Consider the following 24,014-nt stretch of genomic DNA (forward strand, 5'->3'; position numbering starts at 1 on the left):
GAACTCTGCTGCACTTTTCAAATAGTAATTATTTCCTTCCTGCTGTCTGTACTCTATTTTGAAGAGAAAACAGAAGCTCCCAAATCTAAGTGCACAGCACTGTCAGTGACAGATTTTAGAACAGAACATCTTTTTCTGAGACATCTGACCTTGATTCCAGTATGCTTTCTGTACAAATCTCTCATCCTGGGGGCGCCTGGGTGGCTCAGTCAGTTGGGTGTCTGACTTTGGCTTGGGTCATGATCTCACAGTTCGTGGGTTTGAGCCCCGCGCGAGGCTCTGTGCTGGCATCTCAGAGCCTGGAGCCTGCTTCTGATTCTGTGTCTCCCCCTCTCTCTCTGCCTCTCCCCTGCTCGTGCTCTGCCTCTCTCTCAGAAATAGAGAAACATTAGAAACAAACAAACCTGTCTAGTCTTTTGGCCTGGGACTTCTTGAAGGTGTGGAATTGCTAGCTAGCTCAGCACAATGCCTGGAGCAAAGCAAGATCGCGCTCCAGGAATGTTTGCTGAATGGACATGCTTCATCCCCATTCCCTCGAAATTCTTCTAGACTGGAGTGATCCAGCCTTTCTGGTGCCAGTGACCAACCGTGACCATTAGAGGGCAGCAGAGGTACAAAAGCACTCTGGAGGGGATGGCTGACGTCTTGTAACCAAGTCAATCAGAAACATCAGTAACAGAAACCTCATGGAATACAGAATGCAGGGCTGTCAGGTTAGACAAAAACAAAAACAAAAACAAAAAACCCAGGAAACTCTGGGAATACTTACATTAGAGATTTTTTGTTGTCTATCAGAAATTCAAATTATCTGGGTGCCCTGTGTTTCACAACAAGTGCCATTGCACATGAGCCTCATGCTTAAGAAGTGGCTTTGGTCCTTATCAGGAACCTGTTGGAAGGAATTTAATGGGGAAAGTGTATGGTGAGCTTACAAAATCAAATGTGCACATTTCATCACAGAGGGGATTGACTAACGGTGTTAGCTTAGCCGATGTTAAAATCCGCCCTGCAGGAGAAAACTGTAATAGCACCTGAGTACTCAGGGTGGCAGATCCCTCCTCTACCCCTTCCTGCAGGAAATGTGACTGCCCTTGCATGCGGTGCAACAGATAGTAACCTTTGAAAGAGGATATGCAACATCTCTGTATGTGGGCATAGACTGAGCAATAATTGTTTAACTCCACGCACTGTGACAGCTATAACTTGTATCCACCCTCCTCCTTGATCTTGGCATCTTTCAACTTGAATCACAACCAATTCTCTTTATTCCAGAATCTGCCCTTTTCCACAGAGTTTTCTTATGATGCTTCCTTTCCCCAAGGTTCATTTTCTTTTTAAGGACTTCCTAAAATTATGCTGCTGCTTTTTTTTTTTTTAATGTTTATTTATTTATTTTGAAAGAGAGAGATAGAAAGCAAGTGGAGGAGGGGCAGAGAGAGAGGAGACAGAGAATCCCAAGCAGACTCTGGGCATGGTCAGAGTCAGACCCCACCTGAACTACAAAACCGTGAGATCATGACCTGAGTGGAAACCAAGAGTCAGACGCTCAGCCAACTGAGCCACCCACGCACCCCCTGAAATTATGCTTCTTAAACGTACCTTTCTCTAATTAAGTGGAGGTACCCATTCTTAACCTAATTGATAAACATAAACATTGAATAAGCTGAGAAACACATTTGTTTCAACACACACTTATTGAGGGCCTACTATGTAGGAGAAAGATGTCACCATTAAGAAACTCATAACATAGTTAATAAACACATTAGAAACCAGAAGGGAAATTCCCCCCTGCAAGAAGTGATTGATCTGGGGTGGAGAGAACAACTGGTTCCTTGTAAATCACTGTTCTCATATTCCTATGAATTTACTTTTGGAAGTAACTTCAGGGTAAGAAAATTCACGTGTATGTTATAACTGATCTATGGGAATTGGGAAAGCTACTAGAGGCTTCTTTAAGTTGTTTCTCAAGGAGCAGTTACTTGCTTCCTCTTTTCATTAGGTAGAACTGACCAAATCTAGCCTCAGTCATCCTTCTGTATATAGAAGCAACTGAAACACACACACACACACACACACACACTCGTACAGCTGCATGGATTCAAGAACAACAGGTACTAGTGATAGCTGGCTGGAGAAGGCAGCTTCTAACAATCCTAGAATGTTAGTACTTCAAAGACCTTAGGGATCAATCATCTGGTCCAATTTCCTTACTTACAGATGTGGTATCGGAGGCCCCCAAATTTTTAAAGACTTGTGTAAGTTCCCTCCCCAAGCTTGAGATAGGGTTGGGACAGAGCTCAAGACTCCCATCTGTGTTTAAGATTAGGTTCTGAAAGACTAGATATGACGTCCAGTGACATTTGGGTAGTAACCATTTTCTCCTGGGAAAGTTTTTTTTTTTGAGAGAGAGTGTGGACTCACCCATGCTAGGAGAGGTAGGAGCAGAGGGGAATAAGGAAGGGAGAGGGGCAGAGGGGAGAAGGAGGGGTAGAGAGGGAGTCGGGGAAGGGCAGAGGGAGAGGGAGAGAGAGAATCTTAAGCAGGCTCCGCACCCAGAGCAGAGCCCGACTTGGGGCTGGAGATCATGACCTGGGCCAAAATCAAGAGTCAGATGCTTAACTGACTGAGCCACCCAGGAGCCCCTCCTGGGAAACTTCCTTAAGTCCCTGGCTTCTATGACGATTTCAGATTTTCCTCTGTCTCCTGGATGCTCATTTCTGACTCCTTTGCTAGTGCCTTCCTCTACTCTAGTCTACAAGGAATGTTCTTTAGAGTTCATTCTCCCACCACCCCCTGCACAATTTCATCAACTATCATTGTTTTAGTCAGTATAAAAACTACCCCTTCAACTCCCCAATTTTTCTCTCTTATTCTGATGATTTCCCTAGGATCCATACGTTCAACTGTTATCTAGATATTCCACAGACATCTCCAACTGTCCAAAACAGAACGCTTATCTTTTCTCTTAGCCTCCCCCAAGTTGGGCTCTCTTCTCGTATTCCATGTTTTAGATAGTGACGTAATTATCCACGCAAGTCTCCTTGTCCCCACACTACAAATTGGTCACCAAGCCCTCTCAAGTCTATGCCCTTCACACCTCTTTACCCATTACTTCCTCTGCATCCACACAACCCTGCCTTCGTTAGGTCAGGAGTTACAGATTCAAATGCACACAGGAGGAAAGCAAGTGAGAAGGGACACGTGCCTTTAATAGGGGGCAGTGAGAACTATGACCAACTAGAGACAATGGGCCTCATGTAAAGAGGAGACAAAGTACGTAGTTTATGTCAATTTTTTCTAAGAGAGAATGCAGGCCCAGTATTGCCAGATATACTAAATTTGGAAGCCTAAAGTTTTAATGCAAAATATTCTGATTTTTAAATGGGGCAAATAATTTAATTTAAAAAACCCTCAGATATTGGATGGAAAACAAGCATACCTGTCCCCCCACTGCCACCAGCACCGCTGTGCCTGACCCATCCCATCGTCCCGCATCTAGCACAGTGCCTGAAACACAGTAGGTGATCAGCAAACACTTAAGTGAATGGAAATGGATTATGAGGTTGTTGTTGAGTGGTGTGCCGTTTAATCTCAAAAAATAATTGCAACTCCTGAATTCTTATGCGCACCTTTTAGTGAATAAAGTGACACAAAAGTATTTCAAGAAAAAGTCAATTATTTTCCTTCTCTGTTCCCATACCCTACAGGAAATTGATACTAACAGTGTAGTGTTTATCCAGCTACATTTTCTGTGTGATCTTAAGACAGTTATGTGAATTTCTGTTTTGTTTTTGTTTTTCAAAAATGTAACCATACTTTACACATTAGTCTGCAACGTGCTGTTTTCGCTTAATTATCCAGTATTGCCATCCTTTGGCTTAGTAATTAAGTTAGTTACTAAGTTAGATATTCTTCTTTTTTTTTTTAATGTTGATTTCTTTTTTTTTTTTTAACGTTTATTTATTTTTGAGACAGAGAGAGACAGAGCATGAACGGGGGAGGGTCAGAGAGAGAGGGAGACACAGAATTGGAAACAGGCTCCAGGCTCTGAGCGGTCAGCACAGAGCCCGACGCGGGGCTCAAACCCACGGACCGCGAGATCGTGACCTGAGCCGAAGTTGGCCGCTTAACCGACTGAGCCATCCAGGCACCCCTAATGTTGATTTCTTATAAGACAGAGAGGAGGGAAGGAGAGAATCCCAAGCGGGCTCTATGCTCTGTGTAGAGCCCACCTCGGGGGCTCAATCTCATGTCCTTGAGATCATGAACTGAACTGAAATCAAGGGTCGGTTGCTTAACAGACTGAACCACCCTAGTGCCCCAAGAAACTTCATTCTTTTTAATAGCTGCATAATGCTCTTTAATATGATTTACTATAATTCATCCAACCACTTTCCTATTGACTAACAATCAGATTGTTCCCGGCTTCTTTTTGGTTTAAGAAAGATGTACAGTAAATATCCCCATAAACTTATACAGGGTTCTTCCACGCCTTCTATTTCTGTGAGAGAGATCCCCCCAAATGGAATCACTATATTAAAGGATGTGTTAATATGTTTTAAAAGACACTTCGCAATCACTTTCAAAGGGTTCTAACAATTCACATTCCCAACCAGGTGCCTTTGGCAGAGTGAACAGGGAAGGTCCCACTGAGAAGATGATATATGAACAAAGACTCAAAGATGGTGAATGAGCTAGACGCACAGATCCCTGGGCAAGACACTTCCGGACAGGGGGGAACACACTGGGCAAGTGCCCTGAGACTGATGCGTTCAAGGAACAAGAAAGACGCCAGTGCAGCCAGGGCAGAGACAGGAGGAGATACTGTCAGTGAGACTGATGGTAGGGCAGAGCCTGTAGAACCGTTTAGGTTTTTGCTTTTACCATGAGTGTGATAAGGAGCCATCGCTGGGTTTTGAGCAAGGGAGTAATATACTAAGACCTGTTTTAAAAGGATCACTACGGCTGTTACATTGAGAAATGCTCTATCGGGAGAGCACGGGGCGCAGGAGACCAGGTAGGAGGTTGCTGCGATAAGCTAGCACAGAAAGGAAGGCAGAGGGGGGACCAGTGTATAAGCAGTGGGGATGGTGAGATCTGTCAGATTCTGGGCCTGTTCTGAAGGTAGAGTCCGTGGAACTTGCTGATGGATTGGTTATGGGATGGAGGAGACAGAGAGGAGTCAGGGACGAATCCAGAGAGTTTGGCTAGAGCAACCACGAGGATGAAGTTGCCATCACTGTGGGATGGGGAAGACTGTAGGTGGAGCAGATCTGAGGGGAAAAGATCAGGGATTCATATTTGGCCATATTAAGTTTTACATGTGTATTAGTGATCTAAATGGGGTTTTTTGGCAGGCAGTTGGAAATACAAGCTTATAGTTCAAAAGAGAGGAACAGACAGCAATACAAACTTAAGAATCACAGCATAACGAGGCTGCTGGGTGGCTCAGTCGGTTGTGTCTGACTCTTGATTTTAGCTCAGGTCGTGACCCCACGGTCATGGGATTGAGCCCAGCATCAGTCTCTGCTGCATGTGGAGCATGCTTGGGATTCTCTCTCTTTCTCTCTCTCTCTGTCCCTTTCACTGGCTTGTGCTCTCAATCTCTCTCTCTAAAATTAAAAGAAAAAAAAAAAAAGAATCATGGCATATAGATGCTATTTAAAGACATGAGACCAAATAAAGACAGTGTAGAGAGAAGAGCAAAGACCAAGTGGTCAGGGAGAACAGGGAAGACCAGAAAAGGCAACTACTCGGAAGCAGCAGACACGAGAAAGGGAGACAATCAAGAGACGGTGGTGCCCCTGAAACCAGGGGCCCAAAATGTATGAAGGCAGAAGGAGAGATTAGGCGCGTCCAATGTGGCTCTGATAAGTCATGTAAGAGGACAGCTGAGAGCTAACTGATAGACTGAGCAAGGGACCTGAAAGACAGTCACATCCTACTCCCCAGAACCTGTGAATACATTACCTTCCATGGCAAAAGGGACTTTGTAGATGGGATCATGTTAATAATCTGGAAATGGGGAGATTGTTCTGGATTGTCAGGGTGGGAACAATGTGATCACAAGTGTCCTTAGAAGGGGGAGGCAAGAGGTTTGGAGTCAGAGGCAGAGGCAATGGGGCAATGGAAGCAGAGTTTGGAGTGATGTGGCAAGGGGCGCACTGTCCCCTAGGGCCTCAGAAGGAAGGCATCCTGCGGACCCATTTTGAACTTGTGACCTCTGGAACTGTGTGATAATAAATTTGTGTTGTTTTAAGCAACTAAGTTTGTGGTACTTTGTCGTAGCAGCAATAGGAAACAAATACCCCAACCATGGGGTGTAGTGATCCTGTGTTCGTGGCCACATGGTGGCCTTGGAGCAGAGGAGTTTCAGGAGAACGATGGGAGTAGAAGTCTGACTGAAGTGGGCTAACGAAGACCAGGAGAACATGCAGGACCTTTGTGCAAAATCAATAAAAAAAAAAAAAAAAAAAAGCCTGTTTCTGGGGGCACCTGCGTGGCTCAGTCGGTTAAGTGTCTGACTTTGGCTCAGATCATGATCTCGCAGTTCGTGGGGTTGAGCCCCACATCGGGCTCTGTGCTGACAGCTCAGAGCCTGGAACCTGCTTTGGATTCTGTGTCTCCCTCTCTCTCTGCCCTTCCCCCTGCTTGTGTTCTGTCTCTCTCAAAAATAAATATACATTAAAAAAAAAATTTTTTTTTAAAGACTGTTTCTGGCTGGCCAATTGGAAACAGTGATGCCTCGAGGTAGATCAATTTCAAATGTTGTGCCTCATAAATGACAAAGTCCTGTGTCAAGCATTTTGCTTGGCAAGCAAAGAATGAATTAGATTTCAGCCTTTACCAGCACCTCCTCTATCAAATGTCTTTGGGCAGAGCACAAGTTAGCCCTGGAGGAGAGGAATTGAGGATAAATAAATATAGACAATCCTATTAAGTGATTTTGGTGCAGGAGAGCTAAGAAATGGGTTGGTGGCTGGTGGGGGAAGTGAGGACAGAGAAATGAATTTTTTTTTTTTTTAAATTTTTTTTTTTTCAACGTTTATTTATTTTTGGGACAGAGAGAGACAGAGCATGAACGGGGGAGGGGCAGAGAGAGAGGGAGACACAGAACCGGAAACAGGCTCCAGGCTCTGAGCCATCAGCCCAGAGCCCGACGCGGGGCTCGAACTCACGGACCGCGAGATCGTGACCTGGCTGAAGTCGGACGCTTAACCGACTGCGCCACCCAGGCGCCCCTTTTTTTTTTTTAAGTAGGCTTCACAGCCAACCTAGGGCCAGACCTCACAACCAACTGGACCTTGAGATCAAGACCTGAGCTGAGATCAAGAAACAGACACTTAACCAGGGAAGGGCTGCTGGAGTGAATGATCTTGAGCAGATGAGAGGGGCTAGGATCGATCTATCTATCTACTAGATATCACTTTATTTTTGAGAGAGAGACAGAGTGAGAGCAGGGAAGGGTCAGAGAGAGGAGACACAGAATCTGAAGCAGACTCCAGGCTCTGAGCTATCAGCAAAGCCCAACATGGGGCTTGAACCCACAAACCGTGAGATCATGACCTGAGCTGAGGTCAGATACTTAACTGACTGAGCCACCCAGGCACTGGGAGAGGGGCTAGGATCTAGATCATAATGTAAATGAGGACTACAACTGAGGGCTTGGTATTTGATAAAATCAGTAAGAGGCAACACGGCACAAAATAAGACAGTGAAATAGTATGTTTGCACCAGGAGAACAATGACCACAAAAAGAAGGAAGATGGAGGTTGTGAGGCCAGCCAGGACAGAGTTGTAGTAAGTTAGGTGAGAAGGTACAGAATAAGGTGTTGGTATAACTTTCAGACTTGTAACTCAGGGCTCCTAACGAGGGCCCCAGGCATCAGGGGGTCTCACCCTTTGAAGTGACTTCCTTAAATCTCCTCAGACCCTCTCCGGTACCTGGGACCAGCTGAGAATGGATTGGCGTCCATCTGGGTGGGGCGCTTCCAGCCAGAACCGGGGCCCCATGTGGGCTCAGTACCAGTTTCTCTGTTCGTGGACGATCTTCCATTGCCTGTCCAATGAGTGGCCTTGATCAGACGTCCCAAGTTGCTCTGTGGTTCTCGACTGTGCTATCATCCTGGGGTTCTGTGGCCAGGTCTTGGTTCCGGGAGGGTGACCCGGCAAGCTAATTGCACCTACTGGGCAATGCAGGTTTTTTTGTTTTAGGATTGTGTGAGCATGAGATTGGGCTGCCAGAATGGCACTGCCATGTTGATTTAGGGTGGCCTAAATTGTTCATACAGACAGGAGCGCTGCAAAAAATATTTGCCCATGGTTCCACACACCCTAGGAATGGCCCTGAGTGAAACACAGTAATGAAGAGGCAATCGAAGAGACATTTTAGAGGAAAAGGAGAATAGATGCAATTTAGGGATTAATTAGATGTCCGGATATCTGAGTATCATCTTCTTAAGTGAATCCCGCCCCTCCCCCCAAAGAAATAGTTCAAACCTTGTACTTCCCCCTATTATTTGGCAATGATACAACCTAGCAAAGAGATAATAGCTGGAGCTTTTTAAAGAGCAGTGTGGGAGCTATAAGGAAGCGTTTTTTTTTTTCTCAAAATGTGAAGTAGTGGTCAAACGTTATGGGGAAGGTGTCAGCCAACAATAATCTTTCCAAAACAGAGCTAGCCAGGAAAGAGGTAAGGAACATTCATTTCTCCCACATGCACTATTGATCTGAAACCGCGGAGCAGGGAGTTCTTACAGGTTGATCCAGCAGCTGCGCGAAAAGTAACCTCCGTGCAATTTGAGTTATGGATCACTCAGAGATGACATCACGTTGTGGCTGTCTTTATAACTGTTTTACACCTACTTGAGGATCTCAAAGGAACGTGTGTATGTTTTACAAATCTCAAACAAATAAGCGAAGGCAGAAAATCAAGGAGTTTTCTTTTGCAGCAATATTTGTCTCCACACAACCCCAGTGTTCTTGGCTTTGTGCACAGATGCTGAGAACACAGAGCTGTCCTTGGACACGCAGCAGCAAAGAACACAGGCGCTGGTGCCAGACTCCCTGGGTTCAAATCCCGGCTCAGCTGCTTCCAACCTTAAGCAAGTTATTTAACCTTTTCACAACAGTTTCCTCAGAAGTAAAATGGATATTTTACTGGTACCTACTTCCTGGGGCTGTTGGGAAGAGTAAAGGAGCTAATTCACTAAAAGCACTTGATGGCCGACACATCATAAGCACTCAAAATTAGCTACTTTTCTTGTTTATAAATAAAGGAAGATAAAAATACATAAATGTTCTACTTTTCTGGGTGTGAAAGAATCTTTCTGTGCCCTCTCCAAATTCTGTTTTCGTCTATGAAAAGTGGAATTTCACAGATTTTATCTTCCTTAATGAAATAAGCCATTGGGTAAAATGAACTGTTGTTATAGCTTTATGGCTTTTTTTTTTTTTTTGAGAATTTTCCAATTCTTTTTTCTACTGCCCTGCATATAATGGCTTTATCCTCAGTGTAATTCTCTTTCTGCATGTTACTTGTCTTTCACTCATTCCTTCCCTTTTTGCTCCTTATCATTCCATCCTAGTTCTTTGTATCTTATTTTTCTTCAATGCTTCATGAGCTGGGCGACTTTTTTTTTTTTTTGTCTTTGACCAGAGGTATGTGTCATAGGTAGAATCTTCGCACAGATGGAGGGAATTTTCCAGCCACTTACAATGAGCCCAGGAAAACACAGCTAGTAATCTGAAGGCACTCTGACTTCTGCAACCAGGCTGACCCTGTGGAATGCCCAAATATATTTCTGTTCCACGACGTCAGTCTTCTTCCTCTATTACTGATTATGGATTGCATAACTATTACATTTTTCACCTGTTCCTCGATGTGCACTTCTTCTGTTCAACAATTCATCCCAGAGCCAACACAGCACACTATCTTATCAATGTCAGTTTAATACTATCTCTGTCTCTATTTCAATCGATCACCATTATCTGAAATAAGAAACCTCCACTCCCGTCATCCTCTCTCCCCTTAATCTTAGTGTAGCCCATAGTACTCAGCACCACTTGCTATTTGTATTTCCTTGTTCTTTGTCTATCTCCTTCCACTAGAATATGCAGGGACTTGTTTTGTTCACTACCCTTCTCTAGTGCCCAGTAACTGTCCCGAAATACGTACTGACTGAATAAATGGGTTGTAACCGTTTGCTGCTTCTCACTAATACTTTCCAAACTTCTGCTGCTTTTTTCCCCCACTTATTCTGTGAGATCAATAATTTTCATAAACTGCCTAACAACTGAAGACCAAGATGGCCAACGAGGGATCTATCTGCAGCACCGTACCTCTGGGGTAGCAGAGTTGTTGTGCGTTTGCTTCTGTGCTTACTTCAATCATGGCATACATGTTAGGAAAGGAGCCTCTAGAAAGCATATTTAAGAAAGCGATAATTCTTTCATCAACATACTCTCCTAGAACTTAAAGACTTATATGCTGAAATAGAAATAGAAGGGCATGGAGTTAGCCCTTCACGTTATTTTACCTGGAGTAAAAACTTACATAATAATGCAGACTAAATTCAATTGTAATTGAGACAACTGGGGCCATTACTTTGTAACATTTAGAGACAGGGGCGTAACATCAATGGCAATTACTGAGATCAATATTTCTACGGAGGCACCCAGGTGGTAAAGAAGAGGCCATGAAGGCTTCATGGGATCTCATGGTATTTATTACCCAACCTGTCTCCTCAGAGGTGACATTACTTTTCTCTTTCACCTTAAAAATCCATATCAGTTTGTCATCTTACATATCATTTTTTAAAAACACTATAAAGACATACCTTACGTATTAAATAACATCATGAGTCAACTAGGCACTCCCAAAGGACTTTTTTATTCTGTCTTTTTTCCCTTTTTGGTCTATCACTACTGAACTACTAGGAGTCCGGATTTCTGGTTGGAGACTTATGAAACTAGATATCCACTCTTTGTGGGTAAGGCTTTATACTTCTTTAATCCATTTTCCTACCACACAATGCTATCCCAGTGTTTTAGCATTCAAAACTCTGCTGAATCAGCCCTTAGTACGGTTTTCCAGCCCCTCATCCCATTAACTCCCAATGTACATACCTTAATTATTTTATAGGAACTTTGTGGCAAGGTTTATAATTGTTTCCTTAGGTCTCTCACTGTACCCACCAACACAACCACCTAGTATGTGATCAGCCTTATGTCAGGAAGGATAGGCTAGGTTCGGCTGACAAGACAAACAATTCCGTAATCTTAGTGGGTTAACCCAACCAAGATTTATTCTCATTGACTCAAAGTTTCCTGCAGGTCTCTAGAACTCTCCAGGGCAGTTGTTCATCATATGATGGATCGCCGTTGTACCTCACACTCCCACAATCATCAAGGTAAGGAATAATTACGGACAGAGAGCGGAGCACCCGCAATTAAATACTTCCACCTTGAAGTGACACGTTGCTCTCGTTTCATCGACCAAAGCAAGTCAGATGGCCATGACTGACTTCAAACAGATGGGGAAGTAAAGTCCTATGTGCTTAGGATGAGAGGGGAACTAGGCATCTGCTGACAACAGTACTACCTGCCACACATAGGTATATCTGTTGACTAAATGAAATTGAATACATTTTGATTATAATTTCTGCTCTGTATGTAATTACCAATCTTTTTGCGGTCCTATTATTTAACCCATTTTTTTCAAAAAAAATTTTTTTAATGTTTATTTATGTTTGAGAGAGAGACAGAGCGTGATCAGGGGAGAGGCAGAGGTAAAGAGGTGGAGACGGAGTCTGAAGCAGGCTCCAGGCTCTGAGCTGCCAGCACAGAGTTTGACGCGGGGCTTAAACTCACAAGCCAATCCCCATGAGATCATGACCTGAGCCAAAGTTGGACTCAACCGACTGAGACCCTGAGGCGCCCCTAACCCATTTCTTGTTTTGATTCTACCATTTCCTTCCAGACATTACTTTAACAAACAAAACAGACAAAATACTAATTCAAACACTCATCAGGATAAATTAATCTGAAGTGCTTTCGTGTAACTGTGAAACCATCATTATCGTGACTACACCTTAACCGTGTGCTTTACTTCATTACATTAATTAAACAGGTCACTAAACCTTATTCCCTCCCTGCTCTCCCAGTAAAATGTTTAGGCTTTACTAATGATAACTTCACAGTGGGCTACCTGCCTTGATCCCCTCCAGGCATTCTAAAACAAATACATTTCCAAAATAACCCGAAGACACATTATAGATAACATAGGGAAAAAAAAAACTTCTGCATGAGAAGCAACATGAATGAGATACTGAAAATTCTTTGCTTCATGATTCAGATTGATTTATTTAACAAATTTCCTAGGATAGATTTCAAGCAGACATTGACACGAGAGCTTGATTTTGTGTGAGATGAATAGCCATGGTTTCAGGAGAAAACGGTTAAGCTGTTTAGAGCCTTCAGTGGTTTCTCACTAACCTTACGGAGGCCTCCCAAGGCACGGCATGTTTGGCTCTAGCCCACCTCTCTAGCCTCACCTTGTACCCATTCCTGATACTCTTGGCTTCAGTGACTGGACTTATGTCAATCCCGGAATCCCTCTTGTTCTTTCCTACCTTTTCCCCCATGATTCTGGCTTTTCAGAAAATCCAGGTCAGTTGTCTTGTAGAATGTCACATGTGCTAGGTCAAGTTGCATATATTTATGGCCTGTTTCTGAACAGCACTAGAGCTAAAAACAGCTTTTACATTTTTAAAGGGTTGTAAAAAAGAAGAGAAAGAAGGAAAGGGAGGAGAAGGAGGAGGAAGAGCCGGAGGAGGAGGCAAGAGAATTATGTGATGGAGACCACAGGGCCTGCAAAACCTGAAATATTTATTATCTGGCCCTTTATGAAAACTGTATTCTGACTTCTATTTTAGATCTTTCTGTTTCCTCGTGGCATTATTTAGTTTATACCTCAGTTCCTTGGATTTTAGGCAAGTTGGAAATTAGATCTGGAAATGTGCTATCCAATATAGTAGCCAGCAGGCACATGTAGCTATTGGGTACTTGAAATATGGCTAGTCCAAGTTAAGATGTGCTGTAAGGGTAAAATATACCCCAGATTTCAAAGAATTAGCATGAAAAAAAAAGAGCATAAATTTTTCATTAGTGATTTTTATGTCGATTACCCTGTTGAAATAAAAATATTTTGGATATATTTGATTAAATAAAATGCATCATTACAATTAATGGTACCTGTTTCTTTTTTTAATGTGGCTACTAGAAAGTTTTAAATTACATATGTAGTTCACATATTTTCATTGAACAATGTGGTCTACAGCCTTAATTAAAACCAGGTTAAATGTTTTTGGCAAAAATACTTCACAGCTGATCTTCTGTACATTATACTGCATCCTACCACGGGACACACATCAGTTTGTCTCATTAATGGCGTGAAGTTTGAAAACTTGACAAAGGGGTGACTGACAAGAATCTTCATTGTAAAAATACATTTTCCCCTTTGCAGTTTGTAATCTATTATAGCCGTGAGACTATTGAGCCATGGTTTCCCATTGACTTTTCACTCAATGTTTTTTGTTTTTTTTTTTAGCCTTTTGTGACCCTTGCTTGAATCCGTTATTACGTTGTGGATTGCAAAATGGTGTTTTATATTTTTAGAATTTCTTTTTAAATTTCTTACCTGACACTCTTTTCTTCTTTTCCTTTTTTTTCCCCTTTCCTTCTTCCTTAAAAGGTGTTTTTTTGTTTTGTTTTGTTTTTGTTTTTAGGAAGTATCACAATGGACACATCACTTTTTACATACTCAGTGTGTTACAATCAAGTGCAGTGATTTTTTTGATTCTCAAGCTTCCCGAAATTTGGCTAGTGGAAGTCCCTTCAAGGTGGCGCCTGAATCTTTTTATCATCACCCCATTGGTTTTTGAGGGCTTCCTTGCCATCTGGTACAACAAGTCCCAGGTCTGTCTTCTATTTTCCTTGTTTCAGAGGTAGAAACAGCCACTCCTTAAGAAGCCTCCATTTCTTTGAATGACAAAATGGTATTCCAAAACCAAGATTTAGGGTGGTAGCTGTGATCAGAGTTACTGGGATGACATTCTTTTCAGGTCCTCTCAATAGACAGAACTAGAAAATATATTTTAAGAAAACACAGCTCATATTGACATTGCTAATCCAAGTTTAATATTGTAGGAGTTTTCTCATTCCATTTGTTTTCTTTTCATATACATTAAAAACCTTCGTTTGATAAAAACATAAAGGCATTTACTTATCTGCTTTATCTTATGATACATAATTTCAAAATTATCATAACATTATTAAAACCAGCATTAACCATAGTGTATGGTGAAGTTTAAGATTACTTTGTAGATCTTTTGTCCTCAGCATATATCCTGTTAAGGGTCTACAGTCAGAGTAACTTAAAAGTATTTATTCAGGGGCGCCTGGGTGGCTTGGTCGGTTGGGCGTCCGACTTCAGCTCAGGTCATGATCTCACGGTCCATGAGTTCGAGCCCCGCGTCAGGCTCTGTGCTGACAGCTCGGAGCCTGGAGCCTGTTTCGGATTCTATGTCTCCCTCTCTCTCTGCCCCTCCCCCACTCATGCTCTGTCTCTCTCTGTCTCAAAAATAAATAAACGTTAAAAAAAAATTAAAAAAAAATTTTTTTAAAAGTATTTATTCAAAGTATTCAAAAGTAACTTGAAGTAATTATTTTCCCTGAAAGGTTATAGTATATGTTTGATAGACACTTTCATTTGTTTCTGTTTGTGTCCAATTCAGGTTTGCTTTTGGTTTATTTATTTTTGAATAAGTGAAACATTCACACAGTTCAGAAGTTAAAACCATTATAAAAAGTTACGCTCAGAGATCTTGTTCCCAGTCTTGTTTCCTCTACCTTCTTTCTATCCTACCTGTAGGTAACTATTTTCATTAATTTCTGGGTTTACCTCTCCTGGTCTTCCTGTCTTCCTATCCCCCTTCCTTCCTTCTTTCTCCCCCAAACAAGCATACCCACATACACATAAATAAAACTATATGCATGGCTTTTGCTTTTTCTTATTTAATTGAATATCTTGAAAACCACTCATTATCAGTTCATAGAGATTTTCCTTTCTTTTTTAAAGTCACTGGAGAATATTCCATTGGATGGATGTGTCATAATTCAGTAAGTCTCTTACTTATACACATTTCTGCTATTTCCACTTACTTGCTACTACAACAATTACAGAGTGAATAACTCCACGTCTGTGTTTATGGACACGTACCTTCAGGGTAGATCCAGGAATCTCACTTTTAGAAACATCCCAAGTGATTTTCATGCATAGCCAGATTGGAGTATTGTTGCTTACTGTGTAAAAAGGGTAAAAATGGTATTCAGAAACCTTGAATAGTTAACATTTTTAAAATGAAGAAACAACAGGTAGGGAAGCAAAGTTCGCACCATCCCAAATCGTCACTTTACTTCGAGGAATGCAATTGAGTTATATAAACAGTAGCTTAACCTCTGGAGTCTTGTCCCCTAATCACCACGTTGGTAACAAGAATATACTATTCGGACACACATAAGTGACCGAGATTTGGGCAGCAGACAACTTTCAGTTTAGATAACGCTGAGTCTGAAGTAGCTGAGGTACATCCAGCAGTGGCATCTACTAGGCGGTTTTTTGCACAGGTTTGGAGATGAGGTTAGGAGTCAGGGAGTGTAGATGCCAGTGTAGGTGAAAGATGCTCGAGGGGAGGGTTACAGAGTGAGAGGTGCTTAGGATGGACCTCTGGGGAATATTAGTACTTAAGAGGGCAGTAGAGGAGCCCAAGGAAACTATACATGGCTAGAGAAGTAGGAGGAAGCCCTGAGAATGAGAACACAGGTCAGGAAAGCCCAGGAAACAAAGTGTTACAAGAAGATAACAGTTACCAGTGTCAAAGGTTGAGAGGTGAGGTAAGACAAAGGCAAGAAGGTATCCACTGATTTCCATTCAAGAGACCAGGACTGTGGAAGACCAGGTTTAATACTGTGGTGGGAACAGTAGCCTTTATTGACTGTTAAGCAAGGAATTCAACCTCACACAGATGATCCTTGGAAATCTTGGAAACACCTGGTGTTTTGTCAGCTACAACAGAGTTTTTCTAAAAGCAACAAGAAGAGAGATTTGTATCCAAAGGGAAAAATCAATTTTAGTATTTTCTCCCATAGATTTTTCTTAAAACTTTGGTGCTGGCTGTTGTTAATGTATATTAAAATCTATCATAAAATGCTTTGGGATTTAGCAAACAGCACGTTTAGGTATTTTAGGTTTATTATTAATAATTTCATAATAAATAGTATAAAAATAGTAAGGTAATCATATGTTTTATGGTGTTCCTCAAAGAGTACCATGACTTTCAAACAGTATCCCGTATGGGAACCATGGCTCCGGAATAACTTTTTAAGCCTCTTTGCTTTCTCTTCTACTTCCTTTCCTCAGTCCCTGTCCATACTCTTGGCTATAAGTAGATGCTGTTTTGCCCCACTGTTAGCATGTAGGTAGCCCAGCTGCAAGGAGCTTGGGAGACCAGTGTGCACTCACAGAGGAAAAGAGTAAACAGACTTTGAATGTCATCTAATCCAGTGGTTTCCAAACCCGGCTGAGCATCGAAATAGATAACCTGGCACGTGCATGAAAAAGACAGAATCCTGGGTCCCTGCCCTAGATCCCTATACTCTGCGTCTGGAACGGGGCGTAGAGAACTGTACCTTGAATAAGAGCCTTTGATGATATGAATTTAACTCCTTAAGAAAGCGGAGGACCAAAGCAGCCACGAATAAACGGGTCCTTCGACTGGAGATTCGCTGCTCTGTGCTTTGGGTGATGGCCGATTGTCCTGAAGGGCATCTGGGTTTTCGTTTTAGGGTGCTGGGGAGGGCTTGCTTTTCCGGGCTTTTTGGCTCACTAGACCTGGGCTTCCCTCACTTTTCTCTCTCCGGAGGTGCTAGAAGTTCTGCAAGTGCCCCCCCCCCCCGCCCCTCGACGCTGTCCAGCCAGCGGGGTTGGTCCAGGCATCCCGAGGACAGTCGAGTTCGGTTACCTGCGTACACTCTCTTCTTCACCCCGCCCTTTGCCCCGTCCCCGGCGTCTGCGTCTTATCCCCGCCTCCCGCGGGAGGCTTGGGGCGGAGCTTCGCCGCTGCCCCGCCCCCTGCGCGCGCGCGCAGGCCGGACGTCGCGAAGCTGATTGGCTGATCATGGCCGTGTACCTGCCGGGGTTTTCCGGAATGTGGGGAGAGGCTCGGGGGGGATCATCATGGCCTGTTTGACCCAGCACTTGCGCGAACTGCAGGGACCTCTGCTCCCACCCAAGGACTTGGTGGAGGAGGACGATGACTATCAGGACGAAGCGGAGGAGACTGAAGATCTGGTGTTTGTCGACGCCGAGGAGCTGTGCAGTGGGGGCGTAAAGGCTGGCGGCCTCCCCGGACTCCTCCGCGGTGAGGAAGCCCCCTGCCCCAAGGGGATGGGATTGGAGGCTGAAGTGTTTCCCGTTCTGGTGTTGTCCTAAGTAAGGCGCCCCATTGCTAACAGACTTTTATTTAGGACGGCCTCGCTGTTTTCATCCTACTTAGGATAAGATAATAATAATAATAATAATAATAATAATAATAATAGCAGTGACTTGAGTAAATACTATGCGTGAAGCTTGTGTTCTGTGTGTATTATCTCATTTGATATTCACAACTCTTTGAGGTAATTTTATAGTCGAGGAAACAGTTGAATGTCCAGCCTGTATTCACACCCGGAATCAGACTTTCAGACTATTTTCCTGTCCTGCCTGGAATCAAATGTGTATTTATTTTTCAGCTACTTCGAAAATAGACGCACGTACGCAAGAAACATCTCAAGGCGTTGTTGATTCATTAACCTTGTGTTAATACTGTTGCGATGGGGGTTTGTTTACCTTGTGTAGTTTCCTGTGCTATAAATTATACCTGTTATGTGTACATTGTGACTGATATTTAAGAATATTTTATTTAAGAATATTTTAGTGGTAACCAAAGACCAGTAGAATTTTCTGTGCTGATGGCATTTTTCAGTATAGTATTTGCTCTGTCCGGTACAATAGCCACCAGCCATATGTGACTATTAAGAACCTTGAAGTGCAGCTTGTGCTATTGAGCTGAATTTTAAATATTATTTAATTTTAATTAATTGAATTTGAAGAGTTACCTGTGAGTGGCCAGCACAAGTTTCCACAGAAAGTTTTCAAGTGTTTGTGGAGGGTGTAGTCATTTATCCTAAAAGTGTTAGTGACTGGCTATCTTGTTCCAAGCAAGGTGGTGTTTGTTGCAGGTATACCCAGGAGGGATAAGATAATGAAATTTCTGTCTTAATGGGGCTTAGCCTTTGGTAAATTGAACAGACATTCTTTAAATAATTACAGAAGTAACTATACTATTATTTAGTGCATAGAAGGAATAGTAAGCAGTGCTAGGAGAGGTTATATTCTTGAGATTCAGGGAAGGCTTTCTTGAGGAAGTGACAATTAAGCTGAGGTCTGTAGCAGATGGGGTAAACAGTAAGGAAGAGAACATTTGAAACAGGTGGAACAGCTTCTGTGGATTCCCTCATAGACATCTATCTGTACAGGGTGCTGTGGGGCGATTAAAGAGAGTGGTAGATTTGGTAAAATATTGAAAAAGGGGTTTTAAATATCTTAAATTAACTTTTTTTAAAGTTGTAATTCCTGATGAAAACACTCAAGAGCAATGTCAAGTGTTTGGACGTTTTCCAGTAACGGGTCCTTGGTGGCGAGTGAAAGTACAAGTGAAACCTTTGGGACTGAGGAGCTATCAAGTTCAAGGATTTCCATCTTACTTTTTACAGTCTGATATGTCACCACCCAATCAAAAAAATATCTGTTCCCTGTTTCTTAAAGACTGTAAAGTCTCCAGTGATCATATAAATAAATTTTTAGCATGGGTAAATGCTGTATCAAGCTATAAAAACCTCAACTTTGAAAATCTTAGGGAAACATTAAGAACTTTCCAAAAGGAAATTGAAAGGAATCATCAAAAACAGTCAAAACAGAATGTACAGGAAGAATCTCTACCAGAAAATGAGATGTGCCTTCCTCTGGAAAACACAAGTAGGTGTGATTTTTATCATCCACTTTTAGTGTAATGGAAATACTTAATGACTAGTGTGTTTAAGACATTACCCCTATAGTATCTTGGCTTAGTATTCTTTTTTAAAATGTGTTTTTGAAAATGTGTTTCTATCGCTTTGGGATGTGTCATTGTCATTCAAGGTTCCTCGTCATTAATGTGGAGAGTTGGGTAAGATGATCTTTAAGCTCCTTTCAGTTCCTCCCCAGTTCTAAAACTGTGATTCTGTCTTTGTCTCTAACTTTTGTGTCCATGGGATTTCCTTGAGTCATTAAGAAAAAGTTCAGTTGTTAGTTATTCGGTTCTAATTATGATTCTGTTTAAGACGGCAGAGGAGAAAGATACTCATATTCTTGAGTATTCCATTTTGGAAAAATTTCAGCCCAAAATGGTATAAAATAATTATATATTATGACTTGCTATCTGGACATCCGCATGAGTGGGATATTTCATTTCTTAATTATATCAAATAAATTTGGCAGGACAGCATTGAATGACTTCAGTGACAAAAGAATCATGATTACAGTCAGAAAAATGATTATAAAGGTTAAAATGTAATAAGTTATTTTTTACGCTTAGTTTTTTTTTTTTTTAATTTTTTTTTCAACATTTTTATTTATTTTTGGGACAGAGAGAGACAGAGCATGAACGGGGGAGAGGCAGGGAGAGAGGGAGACACAGAATCGGAAACAGGCTCCAGGCTCCGAGCCATCTGCCCAGAGCCTGACGCGGGGCTCGAACTCACGGACCGCGAGATCGTGACCTGGCTGAAGTCGGACACTTAACCGACTGCGCCACCCAGGCGCCCCTTACGCTTAGTTTTAAATTTATCTTTGTATCACAGAGTCACAAATTTTACTGATTATATTGTAACCAGAAGGAAACAGAAGGCCGAGAAGCAGTTGTCTAAGCATTTGAGGAACATAAATTTTGGAGTTAAACACAGTGAAAACCACCTTAGTACAAAATCAATTGTTATAATACAATCAGTTTTCTTGCTGGTTAAAATACACTTATTGATCTCTCTTTGATTAGGATTTCTTAAACTGGTTGTGCTGAGTGAGAAAGTCCATCAAATCAGTTGTTCTGTGAGCTCATTTGTATGTTTGATGTGTTCTTTTCTATTACCCTATAGTTCCATTTATAAGTGTAATGACAGCTTTGCAGTTTCCAAAAATAATGGAATTCCTTCCAGTTCTTCTGCCTCGACACTTTAAACGGCTCATAAGTTCAGGTTCTAAGGAGGTGTTGGGAGCCATAGAAGAGATGTTAAGTACACATCCGTGGAAACTTGGATTTGGTAAAGTAAGTAAGACATTTACTCAGCAGCATCTTGTATGGGAGGCGGGGGGAGTTCTCAAACTTGACAATTTTTACATCTCTTTCAAAGGAAAAAAATTTGTATTGGACTGCAATGTTGATTTATTTTTCGTTTAGTGTTAGAACCAACTATAAAGTTCTTACACCTGTAGCTCATACACAGTAAATTTATAAAGGAAAACAAAATAACAAAACTGATGACATTCACATTGTCAATAATTTCATTATATAATTTAATAGGAAACATGTTTTGGTAACTAAATGGCCATTTGCAACTTGAATACAGATCTCATTGAAGGCACAAGTTCTTATGAATTTGGCAAGTTCATTTCAGTCCCTCCCTTTCCTGTTTGAACTTTTGAAAACTTTTGGTATTTGGCACAATAATATCATTTACGTATGAACCCACTTCTCTTCTTATCATTATAGACCAAAAGTAGGAGTGACGCTATGAGGCTTCAGGGGTGTTGGGAACCAAATGTGGCCCTTAAATGTTGCAGGACTTTGTTTTGGGCGGTTTTCCAATTGAAAATACAATTTAAAAAATCTGAGATAATTCTTGGATCTCCAGGAATGTTCCTAGAACCCCCTCCCCCCACAATTTGAGTAATACTGGAACAATGAATTTGTTCCCTATGTAAAATGATGATGGTTTCAGGATGTTTTGCAAAGTGAGATTCTGGAACATTTGATTATTGCATGTATTTACCGAGTAGAGAAGAGAGGCAGAGCAATGCATATTCTGGGACTCAAGTGGGAGAAGGAGGCTTGAAGTCCATTGCTCAGTGTGTGAACTGCCATCAAGAATAAAGACCATTACTGGGGTTAAGATTGCTGGGGCTGCTGACCATCTAAATCTGTGCTTCATACCATAGTCTGGGTGGCTTAAACAATGGAAATTTATTTTCTCATGGTTCAGGAAGCTTGAAGTCCAAAATCAAAGTGTTGGTCTGGTTGGCTTCTTCTGAGTCCTCTCTCCTGAGCTTGTACATGGTCATGAGAAGACACCTCCCTGTGTCTTCACATGATTTTCCTTCTGTGCCTGTCTGTTGTAATCTTCTCTCCTAATAAGGACACCAGTCATACTGGATTCGGGCCTACCCCAGTGACCTCATTTTAACTGAATTACCACTTTAAAGACCCTATCTCCAAATATGGCCAAGTTTGGAATACTAGGAGGTTGGGATTTCAACATATTAATTTGGGGGGGGGGGGACACATTTCAGCCCATAAGATATAAGGAGGGTTCTAGCAGGGATGTCTCCATGAAAAAAAATGGAGCTGGTGGAGAACTTGCTGAGTGGATCATGGTGAAGGAAGTTCTCTGCCTCTTCAGTAGAGTTGGGGCAGAATTGTTGAGAGGCACATAGACACCTAAACACGCCAAGAAGGTGAAGCAGTCATCATACACACGAGTTTGACACAAAAGTTCATGTAATCGTGGTATATCATGTTGCTCAGCTGTGAATCCTATTTAACATCAATGTAACCAAAACTGATTAACAAAATGTATACTATAACTTTTGTTCAAAGATGGGAGGAGAAGAAGGTATGGAGGTGATGGTATAAGAGAGAGCTTCCCCAGAGAAAGACTTTCCATAGTAGGGAGTTCATACTAAATATCGAAAATCTAAAAACAAAACAAAACAAAAAAAACCCCACAAAGGATAGTGTAAACAGTACTTGGAAATGTGGAGTAAATTCTGGAATAAATAACTGAAAGTGTTGGAAGTGTTGACTTTGTCAGCATGGAAAGAGTAAGGCAGGGGATTCCTGTCTTTTGATAAGCTTCATGGTGTTATTTGACTTTCGAAACTGTGTATGTATTGTTTTAAGAAAATAGAATTTTAATTAAAAATGTATATAGATCTTTAAAAAAATTTTTTTAAACGTTTATTTATTTTTGGGAGGCTGAGAGAGACAGAGAGTGGGGGAGGGGCAGAGAGAGAGGGTGACACAGAATCGGAAGCAGGCTCCAGGCTCTGAGGGCTCTAACCCACAAACCATGAGACCATTACCTAAGCCGAAGTCGGACGCTTAACCGACTGAGCCACCCAGGTGCCCTGTATATAGATCTTTAATCACAGGACAGTAAAAACTTGGTGATGTATTAGGTACAGAGTTTTTTCCTCCAACTTGATATACATGTCTTCTGGGACTTAAGCAGTTATTGACAAATTACATAGTTTTTACTGTATTTCTGATAAGATTCATCGACATTTATAATTTTTATAAAGCAACTTGAACTCTGTTTTCTTAAAGATAACCTACACAGAACTGAAGCTTTTGCAGTGTGAGGCAAGTTGGACATCATTTTGTCAGTGCAAGTCTCTCCTCCAGTTGATGACTGCTTTGGAGCAAAATGCATTAATAATATATTCTAAACTGAAACATATATGTAGAGACCAAGGGCACACGTGTGTTGAAGAAGCTGACTTCACTTCTAAGTTGTCAGACCATATGTCTTTCCATGACGCTTGGCAGTCTCTGAGGTTTTTGAAGGATATTGGTGTGGTGACCTACCAGAAGGGCTGCATCTTTCTTTATGACCTTTACCAGGCTGAGAAAGACATTGCCTCTTCCATATGTGACCTGATGACGAGGCCCCCATGGCATTTACATGTCGACGTCAAAAGGGTGCTTGCGTCTATTCACACCGCACAACCGGAGAACTCACGAAGCGATGATGCACTGGACGAAAGTCAACCTGATGAGAGCAATTTGGAAACTTCTGTGGACATTCTGGAGAGCCAGGACAGTGGTGACCATATTTGGAACAATGGTGAACATGAGGTTAACGCAGAAATCAGTGACGCTCTGCTGGATCAGGATCAGGTGGCTGCTTTGGAAATGATTTGTTCCAATGCTGTGACAGTCATAAGTGGGAAAGGCGGTTGTGGGAAGACCACGATTGTTAGCCGTCTTTTTAAGCATATGGAGCAGTTGGAAGAAAAAGAAGTAAAAAAAGCTTGTGAAGATTTTGAACAAGACCGGGATGTACCAGACGAATGGATTACCTTTACCGAGCAAAGTCTACTGAAGGCCGACAAGGCTATAGACGTGTTATTAACAGCACCAACAGGAAAAGCAGCTGGCTTATTGCGACAGAAGACTGGTTTTAACGCTTATACACTGTGTCAGGTAAAGCTTTTTACATTTGTCTCTGCAGATAAAACATTTGCCTTAAAGATAAGCTTTGTTGAATCAGCTGATGTTTTATTTCTTCCTGATGACAATCAGTAGGTATTTCTTGAATGTCTTACGGATCCGTGCTTTGTAGCAGCTGAACGTTGAGGTCAGTGCCACTCAGAACATCCAGGCTGTAAACTGTTACTGGTTTCCGTGAGGCAGGAGCTAGTGCTGGACAGTAAATCAGTACACTGCTCCCTACATTGAGAAAGTCTTACTACTATGGAAAAATAAAAGGCAGCTAAACTGAAGCGTATGCTTAATGATGTAGTTAGTTTAGATTCTGACACCAGCTTTATTCTGCTGGGACTGGTTACAAACATGTTACAGTCCACAGGCCTTATTTTGAGA

General features: G+C 41.9%; 1 protein-coding gene and 1 long non-coding RNA gene across 4 annotated transcripts in view; one reads left to right on the top strand and one right to left on the bottom strand.

The window, feature by feature from the left end:
• Nucleotides 1-775: 775 nt before the first annotated feature.
• On the bottom strand, nt 776-17,085 carry LOC115519280. Of its 2 annotated transcripts, XR_003970453.1 has the most exons (4): nt 16,750-17,085; nt 15,281-15,363; nt 13,700-14,142; nt 776-889 (listed from the first exon to the last, which is right to left on the bottom strand). It is a non-coding gene; the product is annotated as an uncharacterized LOC115519280 (long non-coding RNA). The 2 variants fall into 2 exon arrangements; XR_003970452.2 differs by lacking the exon at nt 776-889 and having other exon boundaries at nt 13,258-14,142; nt 16,750-17,081.
• Nucleotides 17,086-17,094: 9 nt separating this feature from the next.
• Nucleotides 17,095-24,014, top strand: part of HELB (DNA helicase B) — a 32,981-nt gene continuing 26,061 nt past the window's right edge. The window contains exons 1-4 of one of the 2 annotated variants that reach the window (XM_030323148.1): nt 17,095-17,480; nt 18,725-19,135; nt 20,290-20,459; nt 22,737-23,615. In XM_030323148.1, coding sequence (XP_030179008.1) covers nt 17,297-17,480; nt 18,725-19,135; nt 20,290-20,459; nt 22,737-23,615 — 1,644 coding nt within the window. In that variant the 5' untranslated portion in view covers nt 17,095-17,296. Of the gene's footprint in view, nt 17,552-18,724; nt 19,136-20,289; nt 20,460-22,736; nt 23,616-24,014 lie in introns of both variants that reach the window. The other variant, XM_030323149.1, reaches the window with a different exon arrangement.

This window comes from Lynx canadensis, chromosome B4 (genome assembly GCF_007474595.2).
Source record: "Lynx canadensis isolate LIC74 chromosome B4, mLynCan4.pri.v2, whole genome shotgun sequence".
NCBI lineage: Eukaryota > Metazoa > Chordata > Mammalia > Carnivora > Felidae > Lynx > Lynx canadensis.